The 27,121-nt window shown below is 40.3% G+C and overlaps 1 protein-coding gene across 7 annotated transcripts; it reads right to left on the bottom strand.

The window, feature by feature from the left end:
• col13a1 (collagen, type XIII, alpha 1) lies at positions 1-25,420 on the bottom strand. Of its 7 annotated transcripts, none has more exons than XM_027273530.1 (20): positions 24,378-25,420; positions 23,317-23,403; positions 23,092-23,127; positions 22,911-22,967; positions 22,794-22,817; positions 22,656-22,709; positions 22,258-22,302; positions 21,927-22,061; positions 20,930-21,001; positions 20,684-20,725; positions 20,520-20,570; positions 17,131-17,157; positions 16,905-16,991; positions 15,061-15,096; positions 13,061-13,114; positions 12,911-12,964; positions 12,358-12,393; positions 5,472-5,558; positions 2,338-2,376; positions 1-2,203 (listed from the first exon to the last, which is right to left on the bottom strand). In XM_027273530.1, exons 2-20 carry the CDS (start codon positions 23,326-23,328, stop codon positions 2,201-2,203), a joined length of 951 nt encoding a protein of 316 aa, XP_027129331.1. In that variant the 5' UTR covers positions 23,329-23,403; positions 24,378-25,420; the 3' UTR covers positions 1-2,200. The 7 variants fall into 7 exon arrangements, with proteins under 7 accessions (XP_027129331.1, XP_027129332.1, XP_027129335.1 ...); XM_027273531.1 differs by lacking the exon at positions 5,472-5,558 and adding an exon at positions 4,513-4,590; XM_027273534.1 differs by lacking the exon at positions 15,061-15,096.
• Positions 25,421-27,121: the final 1,701 nt, after the last annotated feature.

Below are 27,121 nucleotides of genomic sequence, written 5' to 3'. Positions count from 1 at the left end.
TCAGAAAATGTATATTTAATTTATTTTATACACAAGTATTTCAATGTGACAGCAAAAATGAAGGCCAACTAGTGACTAAGGCATGAGTTAATGTGAGGTACTGTGCAGGAACAATATGAATATTATGGCTGGCAAGGATCCTACAACAATCTCTCATGGCAACATCAGATCCACGCAGAGCAAAAACACAAAGCTTTGTCAAAGAGCAGCAGCATATAATGGACTAAAGCACCACTCCAGTAAGTCCATTAATTTCTTCAACACTGAGTCACTTGGTAAAGTTAATGAGGTTAGTTTAATGAGAACAGCTACTCCATAAAAATGCTTTGGATAAAATGTTCTTGGAAAAAAAGAACAAAAACAAATGATCTCCATTGTAGGTTACAGCTTTCTTCATAAATGGATGAGACAACGTGGTGGTTGCAGCAGAATGCCTTAAGGGTGAGCAGCAATATTTCCATCCAACAATATGGGCTGTGTACTGTGCCTCAGATTAGAAGGCAGACAAAGAATCTACTAACACCACAGTTAATACACAGAGCTAGCTGTAAAGCAGGAAGTGGCTGCCTGCACAATTTGGCAATATGTAGAATTAACTGAAAACACAAGGAATAAACAGGAAGATAGAACAAAGAACTGTTGCTTTCCTGCTGTACAAGTAACATTTTGTCTTCAGGAGCTTTCATGGCTGAACTTTAAAGCTTCAAATGATTAAGAGATCTTGGTTGATACCCCCCTTTGGGACAGAGGAGTGTTGGGTTTGGAGATATTAAGAACAATGTAATTGTCTGGAATACTTCATGAATAATGAAGAATCAGACTGAATTAAAGGATGTCCCCTTATGATTGATTAACATCCTACTTGACGGACACGGTGTGTGGAATATAATGCCTTTTGGAAGTTTTAGTTCATAATCATTGCTATCAGCACCAGCATTCAAAAAGTCACAGCAGCATAACTTTGTATATAATAATAAGATAGATCCTAGTAAGGCAAGTTTAGTTACATGGTTAGATGGATTAATCAACAAGTATGTGTATATATATATATATCTATATATATATTTATTATATCTATATATATAATATATATACACAAACACACACATATACACACACACTTTTATTTTTTTTTTATTTTTTTATAACTAACTAACTTTAATAACTCATGAGCCATTTTAGAGTAGAACTCCAGAATGGTTCTAATCTATCATCTTGGAAATTGTGGAAAATGATAATGTAATAATTGCATTTAATGTCTTAAACAATAAACCCACCCATTAAGTAACAAATTGCTGAGTGCATAATATAATAACTAGTTGGCCTGTAATGTGTAATAATGTATCTTCACTATGTGAACTCACCTAGACCACTTCTGCCAACTACAGTTCTTTGCGCAAAACCCAGGACATCATGCCTCACTGGATTCCAATCACCCACCAACATTGCCCCTTGTATTGGTTACCTGATGAGGCTGGAGCCATGTTGTCAGGAACTTAAATTACTAAAAATAAAGACTGAGACTGGAATAAAGAAGCCAATACAGATATCAAGATTGGGGAGATATCTGAAGTGCTTGGTTAGTCTGACTGGTAAACATGGCCATCATTAGGTACTATCATCATTTAGCAAATATCTGACTTTGGTGATAGCCCTGAATCTAATCTTTAGGTCTACACGTTCATCAGTACAATATGAGCACATGACCAAAAATTCAAAGTGCAGACTTTAAACAGCTTTTTGTCACTGTGTGAACATTTAGTGTAAATAAAGCTAGCGTAGAGGCAGTGCTACTCTATGTTTGTTTTTAACATGGTATCAAAAAAGTGGAGAGACCAAATGCTAATATAATCTTTCCAGCCCCACAACTCAGTGCAGCATGGTCTATTACAACAGAACACAACAACATCATACAATAAGTTAATAAGCATTATCAACACATTATGCACAAATATCATGCATATGTAGCCACATTATAATTTTTACTCATCCAACCATATTAAAATAATGCATAGATATAAAAATCCAATACATAAAAACTATCATACGTATTAAAATAAACAAATCTGTACAAAAACGTTGCCCTATGTTTTTAGGATTTTTTTCAAACTTTTTTTGCATTTATAAAAGAATAGGGAAAAGTAAAAAAAATAAAAATAAATATCCTATGTACAATCACACAAGCCATTCCAAGTTATCGTCACTGCAAGGAGAAAGCAAATGTCAAAATACAAAATGTTAGTTCAGATAATGTTTGTGGTAATATTAGCATACTGTACACAAGCTGCTACAGTGATAAGCAACAAAACAACTCAGTGTCAAACTCTGACAACTTACTTTATTCCAACATCCTGGTACAGGTAAGCCGTCATCTCCCTGAAAAAAGAATAACAAAATGTCAATTAAAAAAATAGCAGCAGAAACGAACAATATTATCATGACGTGTACAAGGCATGTAAAAGCAATTACATATAAAAACAACAGTGGAAATTATTAGTGTAGTCTTTATATAGCAAAGTAGCCATTCAGGGTTCTAGAAGTAAAAATCCAGTTGTGTTCCTGCATATGTAAAATTTAGTACATAAGTCTCCACTAAGCATTACTCACATATAATGTTACTGAATGCACAATGCTTCTTATTAATGGAAGAGCAGCACAGATATTTTAGTAATACATTTCATCATAATTTTTATTTTCAAAGATTACATTTTATCATAAAACACAGGTTGTCCACAAATATTTTCCAAATCAAAACTGTTTATCACGCTCTGTATGACACTTTGTAGAAAGCAAATTAAATTAGTTTGCATTCAGACTTGAGGTCAATTTACAATACCATGTTTTGTTCTAGACTGCAATGACAAAAGGTTCTAAATTAAATACAGATCTGATTTGAGACGCTGACTGGCTTCTTTATCATATCAGTCATGGTTATATATTAGATGTTTATGGCCATTTGCCACAACAAATTGACAATTGAAATTTAATAATATAAACATGATTTCACCGACTTCAACTTCATTATCATGTTTTAAACAAATTCATAATAGAATAAATGAGTATAAATACAACAAAGAAATGAGACCATAACCAAGAAGATTAGTAGCCGCTTTATTTAGAGATTGTTTTACATTGTGGCATTTGGATTGTGGAGTTGGGTTTGTTAGTAAATTTGGCAAGAGACTGCTTTATGACACAACAGTAATGCTTTATGACCCACAGCAGGCTGGGATGGTTGTTCCAGTGCTTGCTGAACCTCAAGCAGGCTTACGAGGAATAGAATAATGGGGAAATCACTTTTAACACTCTTTTAACATTTATCCCTTTCATCAAATACAAAATTGTACCTTCAAATCATGCCTTGTTGTTGTTTGTGCAAGTTGTGCAATAGAGATTACTAATGTTCTACAACATTATTTCATTTATTTCAATGACCATGTCAAGATTTCATGTTTCAATTTAAAAAACACATTGATATGCTAAAATTCTAAGACATAGTCTTCTTACTTGTGAAGGTGAAATTCATTAATGAAACACCTTTATTAAAGACCTCTTTCTCCATTACCAGATTTATGCACCATAATTAAGTAATTGACTTCCCAAAACTAAATCTAACTGTGTAGAATTGAGTAGCCTTGCAGATCTAAACTACATCTCAAAAGTTTTGCTATGAATTTGGAGATGTCTTCAGAATTGATTGTGCATGACAAGATGCGTGTTGGATCAATAAGCAGATTTGATTCTACCATAAACCCACACCATATGAACAGCTGTTTAACTGCCCTGTTTGTGATGACATATCTGCTTTACCATTGACAATTCAGAGCAGTGCCAGCAACTTCTTTTAGTACCTGCAACATGCATTTTGTATTACCTTCTGAGCAGCCTCCATTTATTTCTACAAACTCATCCCCAAAGGATAAAACAAAACAATGCATTGCCTTACTAAACTAAAGAATGAAGCATGCTACATTTCCATGCATATGACAGGACTCTGGCTTGCTTTGACCAAACAAATTCATCTAGTTCCTTCTGATTTTAACCACCTGTGGTATTCTGTAGGATTGAAGATGGAAAGAATGGTGCTCCATGCAAAAGATGGTGTAGTTAAACCGGATTAGGAAAGTAAAGGCTCACGTATACTTTCACACAACAGTTTCAAGGCTTTAAATTTAAGATTATTTTTGGTTATGTAACCCTAATCCTATAACGATGTTAGTCACAATCATACATCTACGAGTGAAGTAAAAAAAAAAAAAGTTTTAGCATTTCTGATGTAAAGGCTGATTTAAATTTGTTGATTTGTTTTGAGAGGGAAAGTCTTTTGTATTAGTTCTAAGGAAAGTCTATTGAAAAAGTTAGGTCAATACTAGGGGAGTCAACTACAATAAGATTTAAACTTCCATGCAAACATGCATGTTTCTGTGAATCTACAGTGTCTGTGGTCAGAGTGCGGTTAGGGCTAACTAAAGGCATGCTGAGAAAAATGAAGGGAAAGAAAGAGCACCATACCACAGGGCAAGGGGCATCCAGCCCATCCAGGCCTGGCAAGCCTGGTTCACCTTTCTCCCCTTTAAAGCCTCGGAAACCCTGTTTGCGAAATCAACCATTTAAAAACTAGTTTTGCAGCTCATGTATGGCAGAGGAGGATTTGTCCTCCTACTCGATGGCAGGATCTCCACTTCTGTCCGGTGGATGATGGGATGCAGGTTTCCTAAACATGCAGGAAACCTGGATTGGACAGGGACTGGGCTCACTGAGTAGAGCTTTCAGGTGTAGAATATGATGACCGTTTTAATTTAGAGTTCTACTACCAATCCAAATTTTAAGAGTCACAACAAAGTGTTGGGTTTCAGATCAGATTTAGGGCCTTTTGTTGTGCTATTTTGGGCTTAGTATGGCTTTGGGTCTTTTTTTTGGCCTGTGCAGAACTCTAGTTTGATTGTCTCCAACACATGTCCCCTATTCTTAAATGTGAACAGGGTTGCAGAGGTGCAGGGCCTGAAAATTGAGACAAAATATTTTGGTATCTGCTGATCTGCTGATATGGCTCATCATTGCATAGTCAGTGACTGCCTGGTTCCTGTCTGTCTCATTCCTGGAAAAAAGAGGTTCCTCAGGCAGGAGTGTGGTCTTGTGTCCATCTAAGAAAATTTTCACCAAATAAATGTATATTCATCTTTACACTACAACCTTATTTTGCTTTCATCAAACATTTTTAATGAATTAGAATCAAATATCAAATATCACCAATGTAATCACATATCTCCCTATATATGTGAGAGGCTGAAGTGGACACTTGGACCAAACCCTACCAAAGGTTGATTAAGAGTACTGAATACAAGAGCCAAAAGGAAGCTGACTACTGAACACAGATCTTCAGAAAAGTGAAGCTCAGTGAGATAATGTTGCATTTTAAGGTAGTGCTCCTTCCCTTTGACTCTTGATTACACATCAGACAACTGACATACCAACGGACAGGGGGCATCTAATCCAGGTGCTCCTTGGTCTCCCTTATCCCCTTTGGCCCCCCTGTTGCCTTTCTTGCCCCTCTCTCCCTGCAAACAACAGTGTATTGAAAAAGACAAACTTTAGTCCTCCTCATTTAGGCACACATAAAGCAAATGTTTTTACAAGGTTTCATCTGTCAGGTGTTCTTACTTTTGGATTATATAAGAAATACAGTACAATATTTTAAATCACTAATGTGTTTGGTGCCTTTTGCTTTTTACAAAAGACAATATGATTTTGTAATATAAATTCAGTAAAAAGGGAAGGTAAGTAGAGGAAGTTATACAAGAAAGACTAAAGCCATTGCTGTCAGTGAGCAGGTTTCATGCAAGGCTTACCAAGGACTACCTACAAGCTACTGTATATAAAAACTAGGTTTTTTGGAAGACTTGCATGTCTGAGTGAAAAATCGCTGAGTGAGAAGCTTGTTACATGTACATTTTTATTTTATGATAGAAGATAATATGCTGAACAAAACATTAAATTTGAAAATGAGCAACAGGATAATGCTCAAAAATGAAAACTAAACTAGTAAAGTGGGAGATGGACATGTGAGGTGACTGGCAAAACATTTCAAACACTTGGCCATGAAACTATTCTATTTGAGTCATCATTAGAGAGGTGTGGAGAGGGCTCAGGACAGCAGTACCAGGTGAGCGTGATTGGCACACCTGTATCCAGTTAGCTAATCACTCTCCCTTTTTTAACACAATAGTGTGCTGGACCTGGGAGAGCAGTCGGAGCAGACAAAGCCAGTGCGACATGGCAGCAAGGGTGGATAGACGAGGGGTCTCAGACGCCCAGGAAGCCTGCTAACATCTCTGCACTGTATGGACTCGTGAAAATAAAGATAAAATCTGAAGTCCTTTGTTTGTACATCGTCTGTGCCAAAGAACCCGCGGTGGCAACAACAAATGCCACACCAGCACCCAATGTACCACAGCACAGACGAGACACAAAATGACAGAGCCACAATACGTCCAGCCAGTGACTGTGCTAGCCCAAATTTTGGTGGAGATTGTGGCGATGAATCATGACCAAGCTACGGTCAACAGACAACAGCTGCCATCACTCCAAACATAGCAGCAGACCCAACTCCTGGAGGAGATGGTGGCTTGAGTAGGAGCAGCATCACCGCCCCCCTCGCTCACAGGGGTCACCCTGCATAAGATGACACAAGTTGATGAACCCCCAATCATTTCTAGAAATGTTTGAGGCGACAGTTTCCGAGGAACCAAACTGGGCCCCACCGACCGGCTGTTTACCTACGCCCAACAGCTAAAGGACGTCGTAACTTGATGGTTGCAGCCTGGCGAGCAGCAGATACTAGAACAAATCATGCTGGAGCAGTTTGTGGAGGTTCTCCCGACTGGGTGTGCTGCCACCGCCCTATGGACCTGGCAGCAGCCCTCGCGGAGGATCATCTGGCCGTTTTTTCCAGAGACCGGACACCTGAGGCTATTAACGCCCAGTCTACTGCTCCACACACCCACTGGACCATTCCCTCTCCGGCACACTAATCCTCCTTCTGTTTTATTTCCTCCCCAGGTTCCAGCCCGCTACAGGCACTCCCCTCGACCCACAGAGGATTCCTCAGGCGGTAGGGCAGGAGTGCTGGAAGTGTGGACAGCCCGGACTCTGCCTCCACTCATGGAGGTTGGTCAAGTGATTCAGGTTGTCGGCCCTCCAGCACCCTCCCCCGGACCAGGAGGGACGCACAGTGTTCCGGTAAGGATTCAGGCGGTACACATCAGGCGATGGTGGACTCGGGCTGCATGCAGTCTATAGTTCACCAAAATATGATTCAACCTTTGATGGAGGCAGGTTGGGTGGTGTGTGTTCATGGAGATATTCACAGATACCCTGTAGTACTGGTGGAAATTCATTACAAGAAAAAAAAGCATAGCGTGAAGGCTGCGGTTAGTTCCTGCATGGCACACCCCCTTATTTTGGGTACAAATTGGCCCGGGTTCGACAGTTTAGTGGGGCAGTGTGTGGAGGTGCGCTCACGATCGATAGGGGCATGGGATATGTGTGCTGCCAGTTGGTTAACCAACCGGCCATGTCAAGAGTGCTTTTGCGCCCATTACCACTGATTGAGGTCCCATTTGAACGTATTGGGATGGACCTCATCGGGCCGTTTCACCAGGGTGCACATGGATATCGTGGATTATGCAACTTGATATCCAAAGGCAGTGCCGCTGTGCACCATCTCTGCAAAGTGTGGCAAGCACTGTTTCAAGTTATCTCCCGAATCAGGATCCCAAAAGAGATCCTGACTGACCAAGGCACTTCATTTATGTCATGAACATTGAGAGTGCTTTACGGATTATTGGGCATCAAGTCTATTCGGACCAGTGTTTATCACCCTCAAACTGACGGCCTTGTTGAGCACCTAAATAAGACGTTGAAATCCATGATCCGTAAGTTTGTGCATGATGATAGTCAATATGGGATAGGTGGCTAGATCCTCTGTTGTTTGCAGTGCGCAAGGTACCCCAGACCTCAACAGGATTTTCTCCCTTTGAACTGCTGTTCGGCAGAAAACCATGCAGGGTTAAGGACCTGGTTAAAGAAAGCTGGGAGGAAGGCCTGAGACCAAGTAAAAACAATGTTCAAAACTCCACACACTAGGACAGTTATCACGTGAGAATTTGCTTCAGGCCCAGGAATGTCAGCAGCAACTGTACAACAGAGGATCTAGGTTAAGACAATTCTCACCGGGAGATAAAGTGCTTGTATTGCTCCCATCATCTAACTCCAAATTACTCGCCAAGTGGCAAGGACCCTTTGTGGTCACACGGCGAAAGGGTGACGTTGACTATGAACTTGTGCGATCTGACAGGAGAGGAGCTACACAGATTTATCACCTCAACAAAGCTTGGAGAGAGCCTGAGTCTGTTTCCCTGGTGAGGGCGATTGAAGAGAGAGATGAGTTGGGGCCTGAGGTACCAAAATTGACCAATCCTGTCTTGCTCCTTTGTGAAAACAATCTCTCGCCGACCCAGAGAGCAGATATAGCCAGGTTGCAGCAACATTACGCTGATGTGTTCTCCCCCCTGCCAAGGATGCACAAGCCTTATTCAACACCATGTTGAAACTCATCCGGGTGTGACGGTGCGTTCACGGCCCTATAGGTTGCCTGAACACGAAAAAAGTGATTCAGGCAGAGTTGAAATCTATGTTGGAGATTGGTGTAATAGTAATCTAACAGTGCGTGATGTAGCCCTATCGTTCTTGTAGTCGAGAAGGATTTTTTGTTGTTTTGTTGTCATTTTTTTGTCATTTTTTTTCGACACTGGATTTGAGCAAGGGCTACTGGCAGATTCCCTTATCTCCAGAGTCTAAGGAAAAAACGTCCTTCTCCACTCCGTACGGTTTGTACCAATTTGTTACACTTCCGTTTGGGTTGTTTGGGGCCCCAGCAACATTTCAACGCCTCATGGACCGGGTGCTGCGTCCACATGCTTATACTGCCGCCTACTTGGATGATCATACAAAGTAACTAGGAGCAGGTGCCCGCGGTGCTCGTGTCACTGCGGCAGGTGGGGCTCACGGCCAACCCAAAGTGTGCAGTTGGATGGAGGGAGGTACGGTATCTGGTGTACCACTTGGGCAGCGGGCAGGTGCGTCCACAGGTAGATAAGACAGCAGCGATTACAGCCTGCCCAAGGCCCAAGACCAAAAAAGAGGAGCGGCGGTTTTTGGGGCTGGCCGGCTATTACCGGTGATTTATTTCCAACTTCGCAGAGCTGACCAGGGCGGGGCGTCGACCGCGCAGTGCTTTACATCAGCTGCAAGCTGTCTGGCGGGAGTCTAGGTACAGCACTGTGGAGAAGGAGTGCCTGGCTATCAGCAAGTGTGGATAGATGAGAGGTCTCAGACACCCAGGAAGCCTGCCAACGTCTCAATGCACTGTATGGACTGGTGAAAATAAAAAGATAAAATCTAAAGTCATTTGTTTGTACGTCGTCTGTGACAAAGAGCCTAGTGTGGCAACAGCAAATGCCACAAAGATCACAAAAAGTAATAGGTTGAAGCATGAAGCATGGTCAACTAAAAGTCCCATTGAGCACTGTAGGAGGAAATATTTAAAAAGGCTCAGGATAGATATGACAGGTTGACATACAGAGACTGCATTCAATTAAAATTTTTTTTTTTACAGTTGGTTTATTTGATGATACCCTAATCTTACACGAAACATTACTGGAAATGTGTCTGTGTATGTGAAGGTTCCCCAACCTGGATATGTTTATATGTTTAACCAACTGACAATAATAAATGGTAAATTTACTTTCTGGTCTACCAACCACTTACATACACTTAAGCCTTATTCACAAAGGGGACATAAGCGCCGCGGAACGGCTGTGCCACGATCACCAGAGCTGATCGCTGCCACTTTGACCAATAAAACCATTCCCACCAGGCGTGCCGCGGAACGTCTCAGCAGCGTCCCAGCAGCGACTCTCCGCGCTACAGCACTATCATTCCGTAGCACTTCCATTTCTGACGCGAGCCATTGCTAAACTGCGTGAATCTCAACAGATCAGATTGCACCAGACAGGAAATCCGACACAGAATCAACGTAATACACTTCCGCCCCCTTTCAAAATAAAACAATACGCAGTTTATGTAACCTATCACAACTTCACATCAATATTACGTCATGACGGTGGCACCAGGTCAGTAGTCAATCGATCAAAGAGTCTCAACATGAACGATGAGAGACTATTTGTGGAAGTGGAACAGCACACAATAATTTATGACACAACAGATCCTTTTTATAATCTCTTCCACGTCGGAGAAGCAAAGTAAGCTGTTTGTTGTTGTTGTTGTTTCCTTTATACACAGTTTATCGCGGGGTCTCGCATACGTTCAGGATTCTCACTATGCTACACTGGGCAAAGGACGGAGCTAAACTGCGACACAGCCATGAAATGTTTCTTTCTGTTGTTGTTGTGCCACTTGGGACAATTAAGGTAATTAAGTCCATAGCAAAACTTTTCAGTAGCTTGTAAGTTATGACAAGACTAAAAATAGGAGAAAGGAATTCTGGGCAGCTGTTGCAAAGGCACTGGTCACATATTGAAAGTTTCAGTCTGGATTACTGAGTGGAATCTCTCTTCCAGTAACTCAAATTAAAAAGTCTTGAATGATTATCTCAAAAACATGCATCATTTGTGGTGTTCTAGCATGTAGATGTAGCATACATTTTGAGAGTGATGGGAGAGAACTGCAATTTGGGGGGTCAGAGGTTGAGGGTAGTGCATGAAGACTTGCAAGGAAGAGGTACTGTTAAGTAGGAGTAAGAAGTAAAGTGGAGGTAGGAGGAGGATTAACCCAGGACTACATTAGAATGCAGGAGGAAGAGGAGGAGCAGTAGGCCAAGGTTTGTGAGAGGGAGAGAGGGCAACCCCGGCAATAAAAAGAGCCACGGGCCACAGAGCAAGGTGGAGGGAAGTAAAAGGGGGTAGGAAGACCTGCGGAAACAAAGGAAGACAGGACAAAGAGTAAAAACACCAACACTATCCCAAAGCATTGTCTTCAACACCTTCAACTGGACAATCATATCCAAATCTGTTTCTCAAAGGTGTGTTTGTTCATATTGGTACATTTAAACTATTTCTTATTTTGACTAGAGCCCAGTTGAATGTGCTGAGAGAGCTTATGAAATGTGAAAACTTAAAAGATGGGAGTGGAAATTAACAGTCACAGGTTAATAGGAAGGAAACAAACATTCTCTTAGGGGAAGGGTATGTGGACATTGCAAACAGATTCTCTAATACAATGTAACCTGGGGATCAAATACACATAACATATAGTTTTTACACAGTATCATTTTGCTGGGCTGTTTTGATAATCCGTAATAATGGGAAATATGCTTGATTAGAGAGTATAAAGATGAATATCTCATCAACGCTGAATTAAAGGCATATTTAGCCTATTTTAGTATAAAAACTGGAAGTAAGGGGAAACAGCTAGCCTGGCTCTGAACAGTTTAACTTTGTCAGCTACATTTCTGTTTGTGTATCAAAGTAACAAATGAGATTCACTGTGTTTATTTGTCAACAGGCTACCTGCTTCCTACATTTTGAATTATATTTTGTGCTTAGTTATGTTCTGATTCCAACTTCATACTTAAACCTGCAGTGCTAAATTTATACATTCAGCAAATACAACATTTTTTGATCAGTAGTTGAGGCTTTGATCAACTCAATGATGAAAATTTAATATTCACTCTCCTAGTAGTTAAATACTTTTGAGAAAAAAAAATATCTTTAGATCTTTTATATGCTCCACTATGTACACTACCTGGTCTCTAAATGTGTCTATCTAGTCTCACAGTGCTAAGTGCTGGGCAGGTAGAGCACAGTGCTTTGTACCTAAAACAGTTCTCTGCTTTTGGAAATGATGTTCAAAACAAAGCCACTGCAAAACAAATACATTTGCCTCAGAAAGGCAAAAGGCATATTCAGGATAAAAACAGAAAACAAAGCAAGCTATCTGACTCATCTGGCTTTCAATTCAAGTACAATCTCAAAGGGAACATCAGATATTGATATTCAGCTCTTTAATTTTCATCTCCTCCTTGAGAATGTCTTTGAACTCTGCACAAGGGACCTATTATGGCCCCACAACAATAATGGCAAACATTAGATTATGTCATGAATGCTAATACCAGGCTGGCCATATGATTAATAAAGATTTGATTTACTTCATTTTCTGAATTCAATAATTAACAGCATAAAAGTATAGAAGTGACCTGGTCTGTGTGTACATTAACCAGAATCATATCGATGGTTCTGCTATCTTTATGACTGGCAAAAGTTATAGGTAACATCTTACCCGGTTCCCTTTGAGTCCTTGTGGTCCTATTAAACCCTGCAAAAGGAAATAAGACATGAGGCAAAACATTAGTCAACATGCAAACTTGCCTTATTTTGTAAAATATGCATGTTTGTTCAACTTTGAGGCGATGTTCAAACTGACATCATCATTGTGTTAAAAAATGGAAATACAATAAAGTTCCCTCATTGATTTAAATGAGGCAGAAAGAAAGTATAAAGTATAGGCTAATGTCATGGTCACATGTCTGTTGGCTTTTGATTGATTGTCAAGAGAGCCATTCTTATTTAATATGAGCATATCAGAGGACAGATACCAGAAGAGAGCAGCATGAGTGAAAAAAAACGTGTGTGTGATTGTGAGTGTGTGATGGACATCCTTGATGAAAGCAACGCTAAGCTCAGTGCATGTTTGACGAAAAACACGATGCTTCGTATTTTAAAAATGTAATAACACTGGATTTGGGCCAGTCTGCAGCCCCAGTATTATTATCTTTCATCATGTCACACTGCTCAATGAGCAATGAACATTTGAAATGGAATAACAAACTTACAGGGATGCCTTGAGGCCCAATTGGTCCTGGTAATCCTGCATCTCCCTTTTCACCCTGTAGAGACGAAACAAAATTCAAAGTGTATATATTATCAGATATCAGAGTGCTATATATCTGTTTCAGAATAGAAACACAGATGCAGATACTCACTCTCTCTCCCTTTGGTCCTGCTGGCCCTGGCACACCTGCTGGTCCTATTAGACCCTTTAAAAGAGAAAAGGGGAAAAAAATACCCGTTAGCAGATAGAAATATCAATACTACTAAAGAACATGTAATTAATAAATGCTTCAAATCAGTAAGTCAACAAGCATCCTGTCAGACATAGATATATGTCACACAAGATAATACCATAGACCATTTAGACCAAAGTGTTTTTCTATAGTGACAGAAAAGGGTTAGAACATAATTTTCTGTCCTGACACCTTAAGCATTAAGACAACAAGCTTGTTGAACTACTGTTCAAACCATTAAAAAGGAGGAAAATGAATAAAATGTAAACAGCTGCACTCTTCTGTCTGAGTAGCAGTCAGAATTGGAGAGAAAGACTTTGCATCTCAGCATCCAAAATGGAATACAGCTGTCCAAATGCACTGTATGACATATCAACATGCAGCACGGACATCTCTGCATGCTCCTTTTGGAGAGTTCTTAGCAATGGCAACCTTACAGCCCACTGCTGATATAGGATCATGAGGCAGGAAACCAGTGAGGCAGGACTGAGGACTGAGGAGGATTTCCACCATATGACATCCAATATCAGGCTGCACTAGGCAAATTTTCACTGAAGTGGCTCCAGGTAATAAAAGGTACGATAAGATTTTAGGTCAGTTTATAGACTTGCCTGAAGCCTTAAAGTTATATAACGCTTGCATTATCAATATTACAATATGCATATAAGTTAAGTAATAACCACAAATTGCTTATATCATTATTCTGAGGTAAAAGACAGTTTTAGGGTGCTCAAGCTGTAAACACTAAAATAAAAGTCAGTATTCAAATAATAGCTGATAAAATGAACAAAAAACAAAACAGACTGGATTGAATGAAGGCAAACCATGGGCGAATTTAGCATGTACATTTCCACATCACGAAACCCATTAGCGCAACAAAAGACTTGGGCACAGTCACACTTACATAAATCTAATCTGTTCTACTTTTTTTTTTTTAAATCATTGTCATAAAACTCAACACTTACTGCATAGATTTCACGTTGCCTAATTTGAATGTCAAATGTCTAAATGTTATTATTACGATATATATTTAGTAGTTTGCACTTGGTTCTTAGATATGTGGACATGTTTTTGTTATAAGCCTTATTGGTTATACATTTACTCTCTAGGGACCTGCAATTAGCCAGGTCTCATTGAAGTATACCTATACACTTGCCAAAATGTCACTAATTAAAACTTAAAATAAAAGATTGAATCAGTTTTTACATTATTTCTCACAGCCTACCCTAAGGGTTTTCAATGAGAAATGTCTGTGTAGGATTCAATTAATCAAAGCTTAACAGTTAATAGGAAGAAAAGAAAAAGATTTTTAAAAGATCTGATTGAAAAAGACAACATCTAGAATTAATGACAATGTAAAATTATCCTAAAACACAAAATGAACACAGGTAGACATATAAACTATACTGGAATAAAGGCAAGTTAGTCAGAATACAAGATACACTAAATAATAATAATAATAATAAATGCACAGTACACAGATAAGCTAGTATTGGAACATGCTGACCAGGCCTAGACAGATAATAGGGTTATAATAAGGCATTTCCTGTATGGGCTATGAAAAGTTCTTCTTTGCTTGGTTTGGACTTTAAATAAAACTAAACTTTTTTTGCTTGCTGTAGGGGCTGTGGTCCTTACATGACCAATATAAATCATGCAGGGTGATACTTTGTCGAGTCGCCAAGTTCACCATAAAAGTAGATTCTTCATGCCAGTGCATCCTCAGAACCCAACCCTAAACAGTCCTGTCCTCACAGAGCTACTTTAGGAAGGTAAAGAGACAGGACAAACATGGAAAGCAGGAAAGCAAGCAGCATACATGACAAGCATACATGGCAGACATCAAGCAGGGGGTTGGAGGAGGAGAAGGAAGCTGAGGAGAAGGGTGAGGGGACCGGAGCAGGACTTGCACCACTCACCACTGGACCTGGTCTGCCGTCTAACCCATGAGCCCCCTGTGTAGCGTACATAGTTAGAGAGCAGAGATGGTGGAAGGGGGGGGGGGGGGGGGGGGGGGGGGTGATTGGTGAAGCTGTGACACAAGTGACTTAAAAGACATATTCAGATGATGACAAATAATGGATGATGGAAGTGGTGGAAGTGGAGGTAAAGTGAGTGAGAGTAAATGTGAGTAACTTCTTTTTGGTGGATGACAACATCAAGTTTATGGCCATGTTGTTGTTTATATAATGCTCTGACATGATATAATCTACTATATAATACTATGTATACTGTACCAGCTGGAAGGGTGGTAGACATTATTCAGAAAATAATTTAATCAGATACAGTTTTTTGTATGCTGCTCCCCATCTCTTTTTTTAAGAGGCAGGTCTGGTGTCTGGGACTATTTTCATGGGGGAATTAATCCACATTTGGTGCTCTAGTGACTACTTTGTGCAGCATGATTGGGACTGAGAAAAATACTTCAGGGTGAATGTTCATAGTAATGGAGGGACATGTCACATGGCTCACAGAAATTCTTTTAGACAACAATGGAGCTCTATGGCACAGAGGAATAATTTATCAGGATCTAGACACACACCACACATTTAATAAGATAAGTTTGTTGGTTTTGGTGATTTCATGAGACCTGTTGGCAATAAAAACAAAGAATCACCAGACCTCTCCTTTTAAGGGAAGGCTTTGACTACTCTTTCCTCACTGTAGGAGCTATTCTTCATTTGTTTTGTACAAAGTAACTTATTTTGACCACAAGGGTATAGTATAGTTCTGTTTGTAATTGGTAACCACCCAGTAACCTCCCGACATCCAGATGAAAGCCAATTTATGTTAAGGTCCAGTCAATCTGCATGGTAACGTTCTGTTTTTAATTTTTCTTTGCTGCAATAAATGGGAACCTCACCCAAAAGAGGACAATCGTTGCATATTTACTATACACATTTTGTTTTGCCTGGAATCGAGTTAAGAGCAAGCCTCAAGCCACCATTATGTGACTAATTAAGTTTCTTTTTGGATAGTCACAACACTCCCTAAAAAAAAACCCAATGACATCAATCCGTTGTTCTCGTCCTTAAAATGACCAATGTAATGTCTTAACTCAAGGCCCACAATCTTGTGTTTTTCTGGAGCTTTCATTCACATCTCATGGTCTTTATTGTTAGAAATCAAAGCAAACTCCATCCACTGATGAAAACTGTGAAATGTGGTTGAAAGTTCTGGAACATGTTATATCAGTTTTGTTCTGTTTTATTTAATAGCAGTATTTTTACTTTACAGATTGTCAAAGGTATCAGTATGATTTTCTTCATTTTTTGTCTATTTGTACATCTTTCGTGTAAGGGTCTAAACCACCAAGGAGTAGAACCCCAAATTGATATATTGATACTGATATAATTTTTAACTTGTATGAAGAGCATAAAAAAAAATGTCAAAGTCCCCAAAACATAATTTGAAAAACATTTTGAATGTGCATGTAAAGATAAATGAGATTTGGAGTGTTATGTCAGTGATGTACTTCCTTTGACAAATCCACCGTTTTATGCAATATTTTAACAGGATTATGATGACATAAAGGCAACAGCTGACACATGAAACACCAGACAGTAACACTTGCCTTAACTAGGGTTAAAGCAATGGGTTTAAAAGGTTGATATTGTATGATGCTGATCATTTATGTAGTGAAGTAGTAACATAATCCCTAAAATAATCAAGGAATAAGAAGACAACAGGATAGACCATAAACAGATGATAGAAGACAAATAATTCTAAAACTTGAACAAAGAGGGCAGTCTAGCATACTTACAGGAAGTCCAAGATGGCCTCTGTCTCCCTTGTCGCCCTTCTGACCTGTCGCTCCCTTTTCTCCTCTGATGCCTATGCCTGGTTCTCCCTGAGAAACAGGGTAAGAAAGAATCCAATCCTTTTACTTTCATGCATAGAATAGTTATGATGTAGACAGCATATAAATTGAGGCAGATTTATTAAAATGAGGAGCTGATGGATATTATTTTATAGAAATGATATTTCACCTTAGGCCCTGAAGGTCCTTGAGATCCCTGGGTGAAACAAAAACTATTATATTATTTCATTTTATTTTTTTCACCATATGAAACAGAATAATTGAAAACCATTGTAACACTTTTGTTAAAGGTCATAAATGTGCAGAATACTGATATCTAGCAGTTCAAAGTGGATACTGCAGCTCAAATTCAAAACAATTATTTCATGCAGCAGCTTCTATGTCTGAGTCAGACTTAAGTCTGTGCTGCAAAATAATGACGGAGAGAGGTTTAATTTGGTTTGTGTATGTTGGTTTAAAAGAGGGAGACACACAAATATCGCACTAAAAGTCGCCATGACCTAGTCAGTCCTGATTACGGACTCTACGGCTCACTTCTCCCAGCAAAGCAGCCTCCTTCTCGGGCAGTAAGAGATGATTAGGTCCCGCTGTTTACTGATGATTATGTGCAGTGATTTCAATATTGGAGAGGAGATCGGTGAGGCCATGGAGAACGACTTTCGAACAGCTTCGAGGAGGTTCTGGACCACCATCCGGCGGCTCAGGCGGGGGAAGCAGTGCACTGTCAACACTGTGTTCGGTGGGGACGGGGTGCTGCTGACCTCGACTGGGGACGTCTTGGGTCGGTGGAGGGAATACTTCGAAGACCTCCTCAATCCCACCAGCACGTCTTCCTTTGAGAAGGCAGAGTCTGGGGACCCCGTGGTGGTCTCGCCCATCTCTGGGGCTGAGGTCGCTAAGGTAGTCAAAAATCTCCTCGGTGGCAGGGCCGCCCGGAGTTCCTCAAGGCTCTGGATGTTGTGGGGCTGTCTTGGTTGACACATCTCTGCAACATCGTGTGGACATCGGGGGCAGTGCCCCTGGACTGGCAGACCGGGGTGGTGGTTCCCCTCTTCAAAAAGGGGGACTGGAGGGTGTGCTCCAACTATAGGGGGATCACACTCCTCAGCCTCCCCAGGAAGGTCTTTTCGGGGGTCCTGGAGAGGACGGTCCGCAAGATTGTCGAACCTCGGATCCAGGAGGAGCAGTGTGGTTTTTGTCCTGGTCGTGGACCTGTGGACCAGCTCTATACCCTTCCTGGAGGGTGCATGGGAGTTCGCCCAACCAGTCTACATGTGCTTTGTGGATTTGCTTGGACCACTAATCAGATGATCGGCGGTTTGATCCCCGGCTCCTCTGGTCTGCATGTCGAAGTGTCCTTGGGCAAGATACTGAACCCCAAATTGCTCCCGAAGGCTGTGCCATCGGTGTGTGAATGTGTATGAATGGTTAGATCCTCAAACTGATGAGCAGTTGGCACCTTGCACGGTAGCCAATGCCATCAGTGTATGAATGTGTGTGAATGGGGTGAATGAGATATGTAGTGTAAAGCGCTTTGAGTGGTCGGAAGACTAGAAAGGCGCTATATAAGTATAGTCCATTTACCATTCATCGGAGCGTGACCTTCAGCTCTCTCTGGAGCGGTTTGCAGCCGAGTGCGAAGCGGCTGGGATGAGAATCAGCACCTCCAAATCCAAGGCCATAGTTCTTAGATGGAAAAGGGTGGAGTGCAGCCTCCAGGTCGGGGATGAGATCCTGCCTCAAGTGGAGGAGTTCAAGTATCTCGGGGTCTTGTTTACGAGTGAGGGAAGGATGGAACGGGAGATCGACGGCGGATCGGTGCGGCTTCTGCAGTGATGCGGACTCTGCACCGGTCCGTCGTAGTGAAGAAGGAGCTGAACCGAAAGGCGAAGCTCTCGATTTACCAGTCGATCTACGTTCCTACCCTCACCTATGGTCACAAGCTTTGGATAGTGACTGAAAGAATGAGATTGCGAATACAAGCGGCCGAAATGAGCTTCCTTCGCAGGGTGGCTGGGCTCTCCCTTAGAGATAGGGTAAGAAGCTCGGCCATCCGCGAGGAGCTCAGAGTAGAACCGCTGCTCCTCCGCATCAAGAGGAACCAGTTAAGGTCTCGTGAGGATGCCTCCTGGACGTCTCCCTGGTGAGATGTTCCGGGCACGTCCCTCCGGGAGGCGGCCCCTAGGAAGACCCAGGACATGCTGGAGGGACTATGTCTCTCGGCTGGCCTGGGAACGCATTGGGGTCCCCCTGGATGAAGTGGCCGGGGAGAGGGAAGTCTGGGCTTCCCTGCTGAAGCTGCTGCCCCCGCAACACGATAACGGATAAAGCGGGAGAAGACGAGACGAGACGGGAGACGATTTCAATACTTGAACTCAGTGACTATATAACTTCCCACAGTGGTGTTGTAGATAGTGTTGTTGGAAACTTTAGGAGGGAAAAGTCACCATGACCTGCCCAGTCCTCCATACCGACACTACAGTGAATTCTGTTTCGGAAAACATCCTCCACCTCCCGCAGTGAGAGCTGGGTAGGGTCTGTAACTTTTATAACTGCCCTGTCTGTAACTGCCCTCTGGCAGACGCTACAGGGCCATACCAGCCAAAACAGACTCAGAGACAGCTTCTTCCCAAGGGCAGTCACCATACTGAACTCCAACCTACACTGAACTGACTTGTTTGAACATTGAACATTGCTCCGTATACTGTAGTTATCATTTATCATTTATTTTATATCTTCACTGTAACCTTTTGCACCATTATGTCACGGCTATCTGCACTTTATCTGTTTTACTGTTATCTGCAAGTTATAATGCCTTAATACCTCCACCTATTTATGCTGTCAGTCACACCAGTCACTTTATTGTCATACCTGCTGCTGATATGTGCCTGTTTACCTCCAGGCTTTGCACAAGTCTATGCACAGTCTATGCAACTTTTTACAGACAGTAGCTCATATTAGTAATTGTACAGTCTATGTTAATTCTTGTACTTAGTAGTTTTTGCTATAGTAGTATATAGATATAGTAGTATAGTAGTAGTTGTTATAGTAGTTTTATTGTCCATATCTCTACTTGTTTATTTATGTGTGCACACTATGAGGAAGTTTGTAATCTCATTATACTTGTATAATGACAATAAAGGCATTCTATTCTATTCTATTCTATTCTATTCTATTCTATTCTATTCTATAATGTCTTTGTTACTTTTCATGGAAGCATGGCTATGAAACGGACATTACACTTGCAGAATCAGTGAATTCTTTTAAATCACTTCTCAAAGCACATTTTTATAGCCATGCTTTTATGTGATGTGTCTTAATTAAATGTGTCTTTATTTAATTAAAAAAGTATTTTTTTTAATTTAAAATAAATAAATAAACAAATTTTAAAACATGGTGTGTGAATATGTATGTGAATACAATGGTGTACTATACTTATTAAATGTATCAGGATCATTATCTATACAATTCTCAGAAAGAACGAAGAGTCCTAATAAGCCAAATTGCAGGCATACATTTTTCTTTTGATTTAGGGGTTAAATGGAATATTTTACTCACTGCTGGGCCAACTGGTCCTGGAGGTCCTTGGGGCCCTGGAGGACCATAGATCTAAATACAGACACACAACAAAACACAAGCAATGGATTCCAGTTCAGAAAATGTTGCTCATAAAACATGTGCTCAAATTTATTATGAACTATGGGTTAATAACTGACCCTTACCATTTCTGACCTTCCTCCTTCCCCAGGCTCTCCTTTAAGACCCTGTGACAATAGATGGCAAAGACACAGAAGGACACAAAGCTAGAAATATATTGCTACTTGCTAAAAAATTTATGTGAATGAAATATGAAGACAACATTTTCACACAGCACTCGGTGTAAATACACAATGTATTTCACTGTTCCCCTTTTCCCAGGTTAGACACTACATCTAGGTAGATGCAGCCTGAGGGGCACCATCGCATACCATTGCACCAGGTAATCCAATAGGGCCAGTGGCCCCTGTAGCCCCCTTTTCACCAGTAGGGCCATCTAAACCCTACAGAACAAGGAAGGGGAGATTCAATATAGGGACTGCTAGTTGGTCTTCATATCAAAAAATCAAAGCAGAAAAGACAAATAAGAATATTTTGTTTTTAATGTAATCTTAGGATGCCTAAACTTTACACCCCTCAGCACTAGGGGCAGTATACCTCTGTCAACTGTTAGTTTTGTGGCTAAATATGGAGTTCATACACATAAAGCTCCATCACTGAGAAGTTGTTCCATGGAACTGTTCCATCCTCAGTGGAGAAAAGTAAATCTACTTTGAGTCTAGCACTGCTTTATACTTCAATTTTTCTTTTTACTTCAGTTATGTTTGAAAACACATCCAAAACATGTCGCTCACTCTCATGTTCTCAAAACAGCAAGTATTAAGAAAAAATCTGGGAAATGCCTTTGAAGACTTTTAAATAGAAAATTAAGCATCCAACTAACCAACGGAAGCATTTAATTCATTTTATAAAGCACATAGTGCAAGTATATACAGTACAAAGGCATTTACTAGTCATTTTTAACAACCCAATATCCATCCAAATCCGAAAACAAACAAAAAACAAGCAAGATGTATGAGCAAGAGCAAATCAAATGTCATACCTGTCAAAGGTCATACCTAGCTGTCAAACACACAAATGTGCAGGACTAACAATATTTGCTGGAGGCTCTTGAACTAACACTGGGTTGCAAATAGCACAGCCTTGTATATGGGGGTATATTTGGGATCTATGCCACAGTGAATTAAAGGTTAGACAGTGTCATTCCTGGGGTCTGTTCCAAGCTTGTGAGTCTCTAATTAGATAATAAGAGGGCAGCTGCAAAAATCAAGTCCTTCACTCTGGATAATGACAGATGTGAGACTCTAATTTGGACAAGGAACCCCAGGCAGTGATGTTGTGTGGTGTGTGCTTAGCACAGTCACTCACAGGTGATCCAGATTGACCCATGCCTCCCTTGTCTCCCTTGGGTCCTGGCAAGCCCATGACACCATCCTCTCCTCTGGGACCTTGAGGACCGGCTGGGCCTGCAGGACCAGGCTCTCCTGGCTTGCCTCTGGGTCCCTGAAAACACAAGAATTCTTAATTGTACCTGAAGGAAGCTAAGGACAGTCATATTTTTACAAAAATATCATAAGTGGTGAGCAATATTTGTAATCACAATTCATTTGAAAACTTAATTTATCACAATATACAGTACATTCATATAACAATTAAACAGCCCGGCCAGTAATAGCCGGTACTGGTAACTAAGTATTACCTTCTCTCCGTCCAGTCCTGGCACACCTGGTAGACCTACTTCACCCTGAAAACACACCAAGCCTGGATTACCTACTATGCAAATCAGGCAACTGCCTTGAGACATCCCAGGGATCCCTACCTCACCTTATGCCAGTTGGATTCTAGCCAGTGGCTTAACTGCAAATTTGTTAGTGGGCGGTCAGACACCAAATGACGATTAAAAAAATGACAGGGTCAGCTGATACAGCAGTGGGTTAAACAGGTTAGTCTGGCTATGGTATACACAAAACACATAAAAATACAAAGTATATATTTATTTTCTGAATGTGGGAATCGTGGTTCATGTTTAAAATACAATGTCTAATGAAACAGTGTGAAAGCATCGGGTGTCAATTGTCATTCTAAAATGTCTCATACCTTGGCACCTGGGAGTCCAGGGGAACCGGGAGGCCCAGGTAATCCAGGGGGTCCCTAGGCACAGAAGAGATCATTTAATAAAATTTTTAAAGTGACTGTGGTTTGTACATGCAATGATTATACCTAAAAAGTACTTACCATCAGGGGTATGTTGCGAATATCCTGTGGAGTAATTTTAAAGGTAAACAGTACTCTTTAAGTTATTATTTAGTTTTTATCCATCTAAGGAAATTGCAGCTCAATAGGAGTACATACATTTTCATTGTTGTGGATCTCAGCCTTTCCTGGCTCTCCAGTTGGACCCGGTGGACCCTATACGGTTAAAAGACCATTTATAAAGTTTATCAAGAAGTTAATGATCAAACAGTGGACATTTTGTGTACTATATGTCAAGCTCTACAACATGTTTGCCAGGGGTTTGCCAGTCATGACTTACTCTTGGTCCTGCTGGGCCTTCAGGGCCTGCTTCCCCCTAAAGGTTAAATGAAGGTATAACACTTACATATGTACATCTCCAGAAACATTCTCAACTTGTGTTTGTATTCAGAAAGCAGTCTTCTCGTTAAAATGTGAGAAAATGTGAGATTTCCTTGAAGTGATACAAGTGGAGATATTGCTAGTATGTGCAGGAATCCACTAATCAAATGATTTTTTCCTTTACCTTGGGTCCCATTAAGCCTGGCGGTCCTGGTGAACCTGGTTCTCCTTTAAATCCCTGGGCTGTAATGCTCTGTTCTCCCTTCTCACCCTGCCAAACATAGATAATATTGGTTTACAATTTATTATTATTAACCAGATGAGAAAAATAATAAGTAGACTTTGACTAATACATATAGATTTTCCATGCCCCAAATCATATTGTTAATCATGCACTGGATAATGATGTTTTTTTTTTTATTGTTAACAGTCAGTGATATTTTTTTTATCAAATTTTTCAATTTCTATTGCAGAAATCTTTACAGGACACTAAAAGCCCTCAATAAAAACTCAGATGTTCTCTCTTTGAACCAGGTATTTACTGACAATAAATATGAAATAAAGAATAAATAAATAAATCAAATACACAAAGAAAGCAACATTTTACACATCTTTGGCACTGTACATGTTAACAAACAGCTCTTTAGTACAAGGCCACCAGAAGGTGTGGAGGTATGGTGACTATACTTTTGCTTATGGTGAACTCTGCTGAGTCATAAGCATATAAGCATAAGAAGTTTTGCGCTGTGCAGAATAGACAAGTGATGATACCAACTCCATGACAACTGAGCACATCAAGCTGCTAATGGAGGCTGAGATATAGTTGTAGAAAGTTCTAAAAAAAAATCCAGTTAGTCAGCTAGTTGTAGTTCACATAGATCACATCTAGGGATAGTTTCTGACAATCTATTTTTTGATTTGATTTTGAATAGATCAAAGAATGCATGTATAAGTGTAAGAAATGACGAATGTTATCATAAGGTTTCTACAGCACAACATTAAATACTTAGCTGGCCCAACACTGAACTAGCCAACTTTACTATCCATTTTAAAGACGAAAGCACTCCACCAAACACTAAGTGAACACAGCTAACCGCACAGTAATGTAAAACAAACACGCAGACACTTATTAAACACTGATGTGATGAACATCTGACTTTACTGACTTCCAGTTATTAGAGGAATAAGGATGACTGACAGAAGCACAACGAAACAGTTAGGAAGCTCATTCCATTCCAGGCCTACCCTGTAGCCCCTCTTGCCAGGGATGCCAGGGGTACCAGGGATGCCAGCCTGTCCCTTTGGAGCAGAAGAAAAACATCCACGATCAGCTGATCATTTTTGCTAAGTCATTTTTGTCTGTCTGGGAGGACTGATGCACTCCCAAAATGTAACTACCATACGTGTTTCTTTAAACCTGGGTGTCATTTTGTCTCTGTGTGTCTTGTTCATATATAGGACAGGTGGTGAAGTAGGGGCCCATTGTCTTAAAACTCATCCATGTTAAAGTACACAGTGAAATCAAAAACTGTGATTTATTAGCATCTGTAATGTGCCACAGCACACTGAACCCTCCAAAATTGGTTGTTAAAAATAGAAAGGAAAACATGTTTGAGTCATTTGTAGATGATGTACAGTCACAGCTGTGACCACACAGATGGCTGGCTGGTAGAGGGAGTTCCTACCATCTGTTTTGGCTCAATGGAATAATTTTCCTATCAACTCTGAGTCTCATGATGCTTTAATAATATTTTTAATAGTTGTGGACAGATGGTAGAAGGGTAACAGGTGATGTAGGCAGAATTTCAACAAGCAGCTTCAATTTAGCAAGTCTGGTGTGTGTGTTTCATTTAAATGAAACAAATGTGATGCTTGCTAGGAGGGCCAGATAATGACTAAGCTAGGGCACAGCCATACAAGACTCCATGCAGGAATTGAGTCAAACCTAAGTCCTTCTTAGAGCGGATTTCCTTTTTTGTTTTATGGATAAAAAGGAGCTAACCATTCATACACATTCACACACCGATGGTGAGGCCTTCAGGAGCAATTTAGAGTTCAGTAACTTGCCCAAGAACACCTTGACATGCACACTGGAGGATCGGGGATCATCTGATTAGTGGATGATTCGCTCTACCTCCTGAGCTACATCCGCCTGTAATGGTGTATACCATAAAACCTCTACCTGGCCCGTTTATTTCATTCAGGCAAAAAGGCACCAACAGTAATGATGATGATGATGATGTGTCACACCGCGGAGGTCAAGCTGGGTTTTTGTCATGTCTTGTCATTTCCTGTTTTATTTTGAAAGATAACTCTCCTCTCGTTTCAGGTCACTTACCGTTCCTCGTGTGTCACCGGTCTGATTGTCTTCCCCGCCCTGATTGTTTCCACCTGTTCCCCATTACCTTGTGTATATATTGTCTGCGTCTCCCTTTGTCCCGTGCCAAAGTGTTTCGTCTTGTTCGTTCACCTAAGCCCTCTTTGTCACAGTCCGTTTGCCATAAGAAAGAAATTGTTTTGTCACGTAAGTTGTTGTCTTCTTCCTCTTTAAGAGTGATTTTTTGTTGATTAGTCTTTTCTAAGTTTAGTGTTCTATTTTTGTTTTCTGTTGTTACAGTTTTTGTCCTCCCGCTTGTGGAGTGATTTTTTTGTTAGAAAGCTTTAGATATCAGTAGAGCCCCTGTTTAGGTGAGCCTTTTTCTTTTGATCCCATTTGTTTAGATTTGGTTTTCCTCCTTCGGGAGCGTTTTGTGTTTATTATCTAGTGTTTTATTTTCCTCCTTGTGAGAGTTTCATTTCTAGAATAGTCTTGTGTTTTCCTTGTTTGTATATAATCTTGTTCCCTCCCCTTTATGTGTTTTCCCTCTTTTGAGATGTGTTATGCCCTGTCATATTAGCCAGGTCACTTAAGAATAGACAGAGTTTCATAGCCCTTTCATTTCATCACTCGTCTAAGAAGATCTCAACTTCAATAAAGTGTGCTTAATTGTTATATCCTCTGCGTCTGAGTCCTCCTTCCCGTCCTGGTCTGACATGATGATAGAAAGACTTAACTCCTTAGGTAACCTAATTTAAGAAAATGGGTAGCTAACACCAGCCTGCAACGTTTTCTCTTTAATAATAAATAAATACATAAATAAATAAATTAACTAGAAAATTTCTAAAGAAATTTTGAGTGTGCGTGACTCTGGTCCGTGACTCTCCCCCATACATCATTGACACTGCTGAGTTTACAGAATACTAGAAAATTTCTAAAGAAATTTTGAGAGTGACGAGTTTGCTGATGCCGGGGGTCTGTATTCAAAAAGCACACCTCAAATAGTCATTTTAACATGTTTATTTAGACACAGGAGCAGCTAGCAATGATGCATGTTAACATTAGCGATTAGCATTAGCATGTTATGGTTGATGCGCTTACGCACTAGAAATTAACATTAGCATTAGCATATTAATAGCAATTACCATTAGCATCTTAGCATTACCATGTTAGCGTTGATGCGCTGATGCGCTAGCAATTAACATTAGCATGTTACCATTAGCATGTTAACATTAGCATGTTAGCATTGATGCGCTGACGTGCTAGCAATTAGCATTAGCATTTTAGCATTAATAATTAACATGTTAGCATTAGCATGGTAATATTAGCATGTTACCGTTGATGCGGTAATAATTAACATTAGCATGTTTGCATTAACATATTAACATTAGCATGTTAATGCTGATGCATTGACGCATTACCAATTAATATTAGCATTTTGGCATTAACATGTTACCAGTAGCATGCATTTAATTCTTAGTGGCTAATGTTAATTAGCATTAACATGTTAACATTACCATATTAACATTATCATGTTATCATTAGCATGTTAGCACTGATGCGTTGACACGCTAGCAATTAACTTTAGCATGTTAATGCTGATGCGCTAACGCGCTAGCAATTAACATTAGCATGTTAACATTAGCATGTTACTGCTGATGTACTAGCAATT

Source organism: Larimichthys crocea, chromosome XXII, assembly GCF_000972845.2.
Source record: "Larimichthys crocea isolate SSNF chromosome XXII, L_crocea_2.0, whole genome shotgun sequence".
NCBI classification, from domain to species: domain Eukaryota; kingdom Metazoa; phylum Chordata; class Actinopteri; family Sciaenidae; genus Larimichthys; species Larimichthys crocea.
Note: the sequence above shows the minus strand (reverse complement) of the source record. Positions and strands in the feature narration are given on the sequence as shown.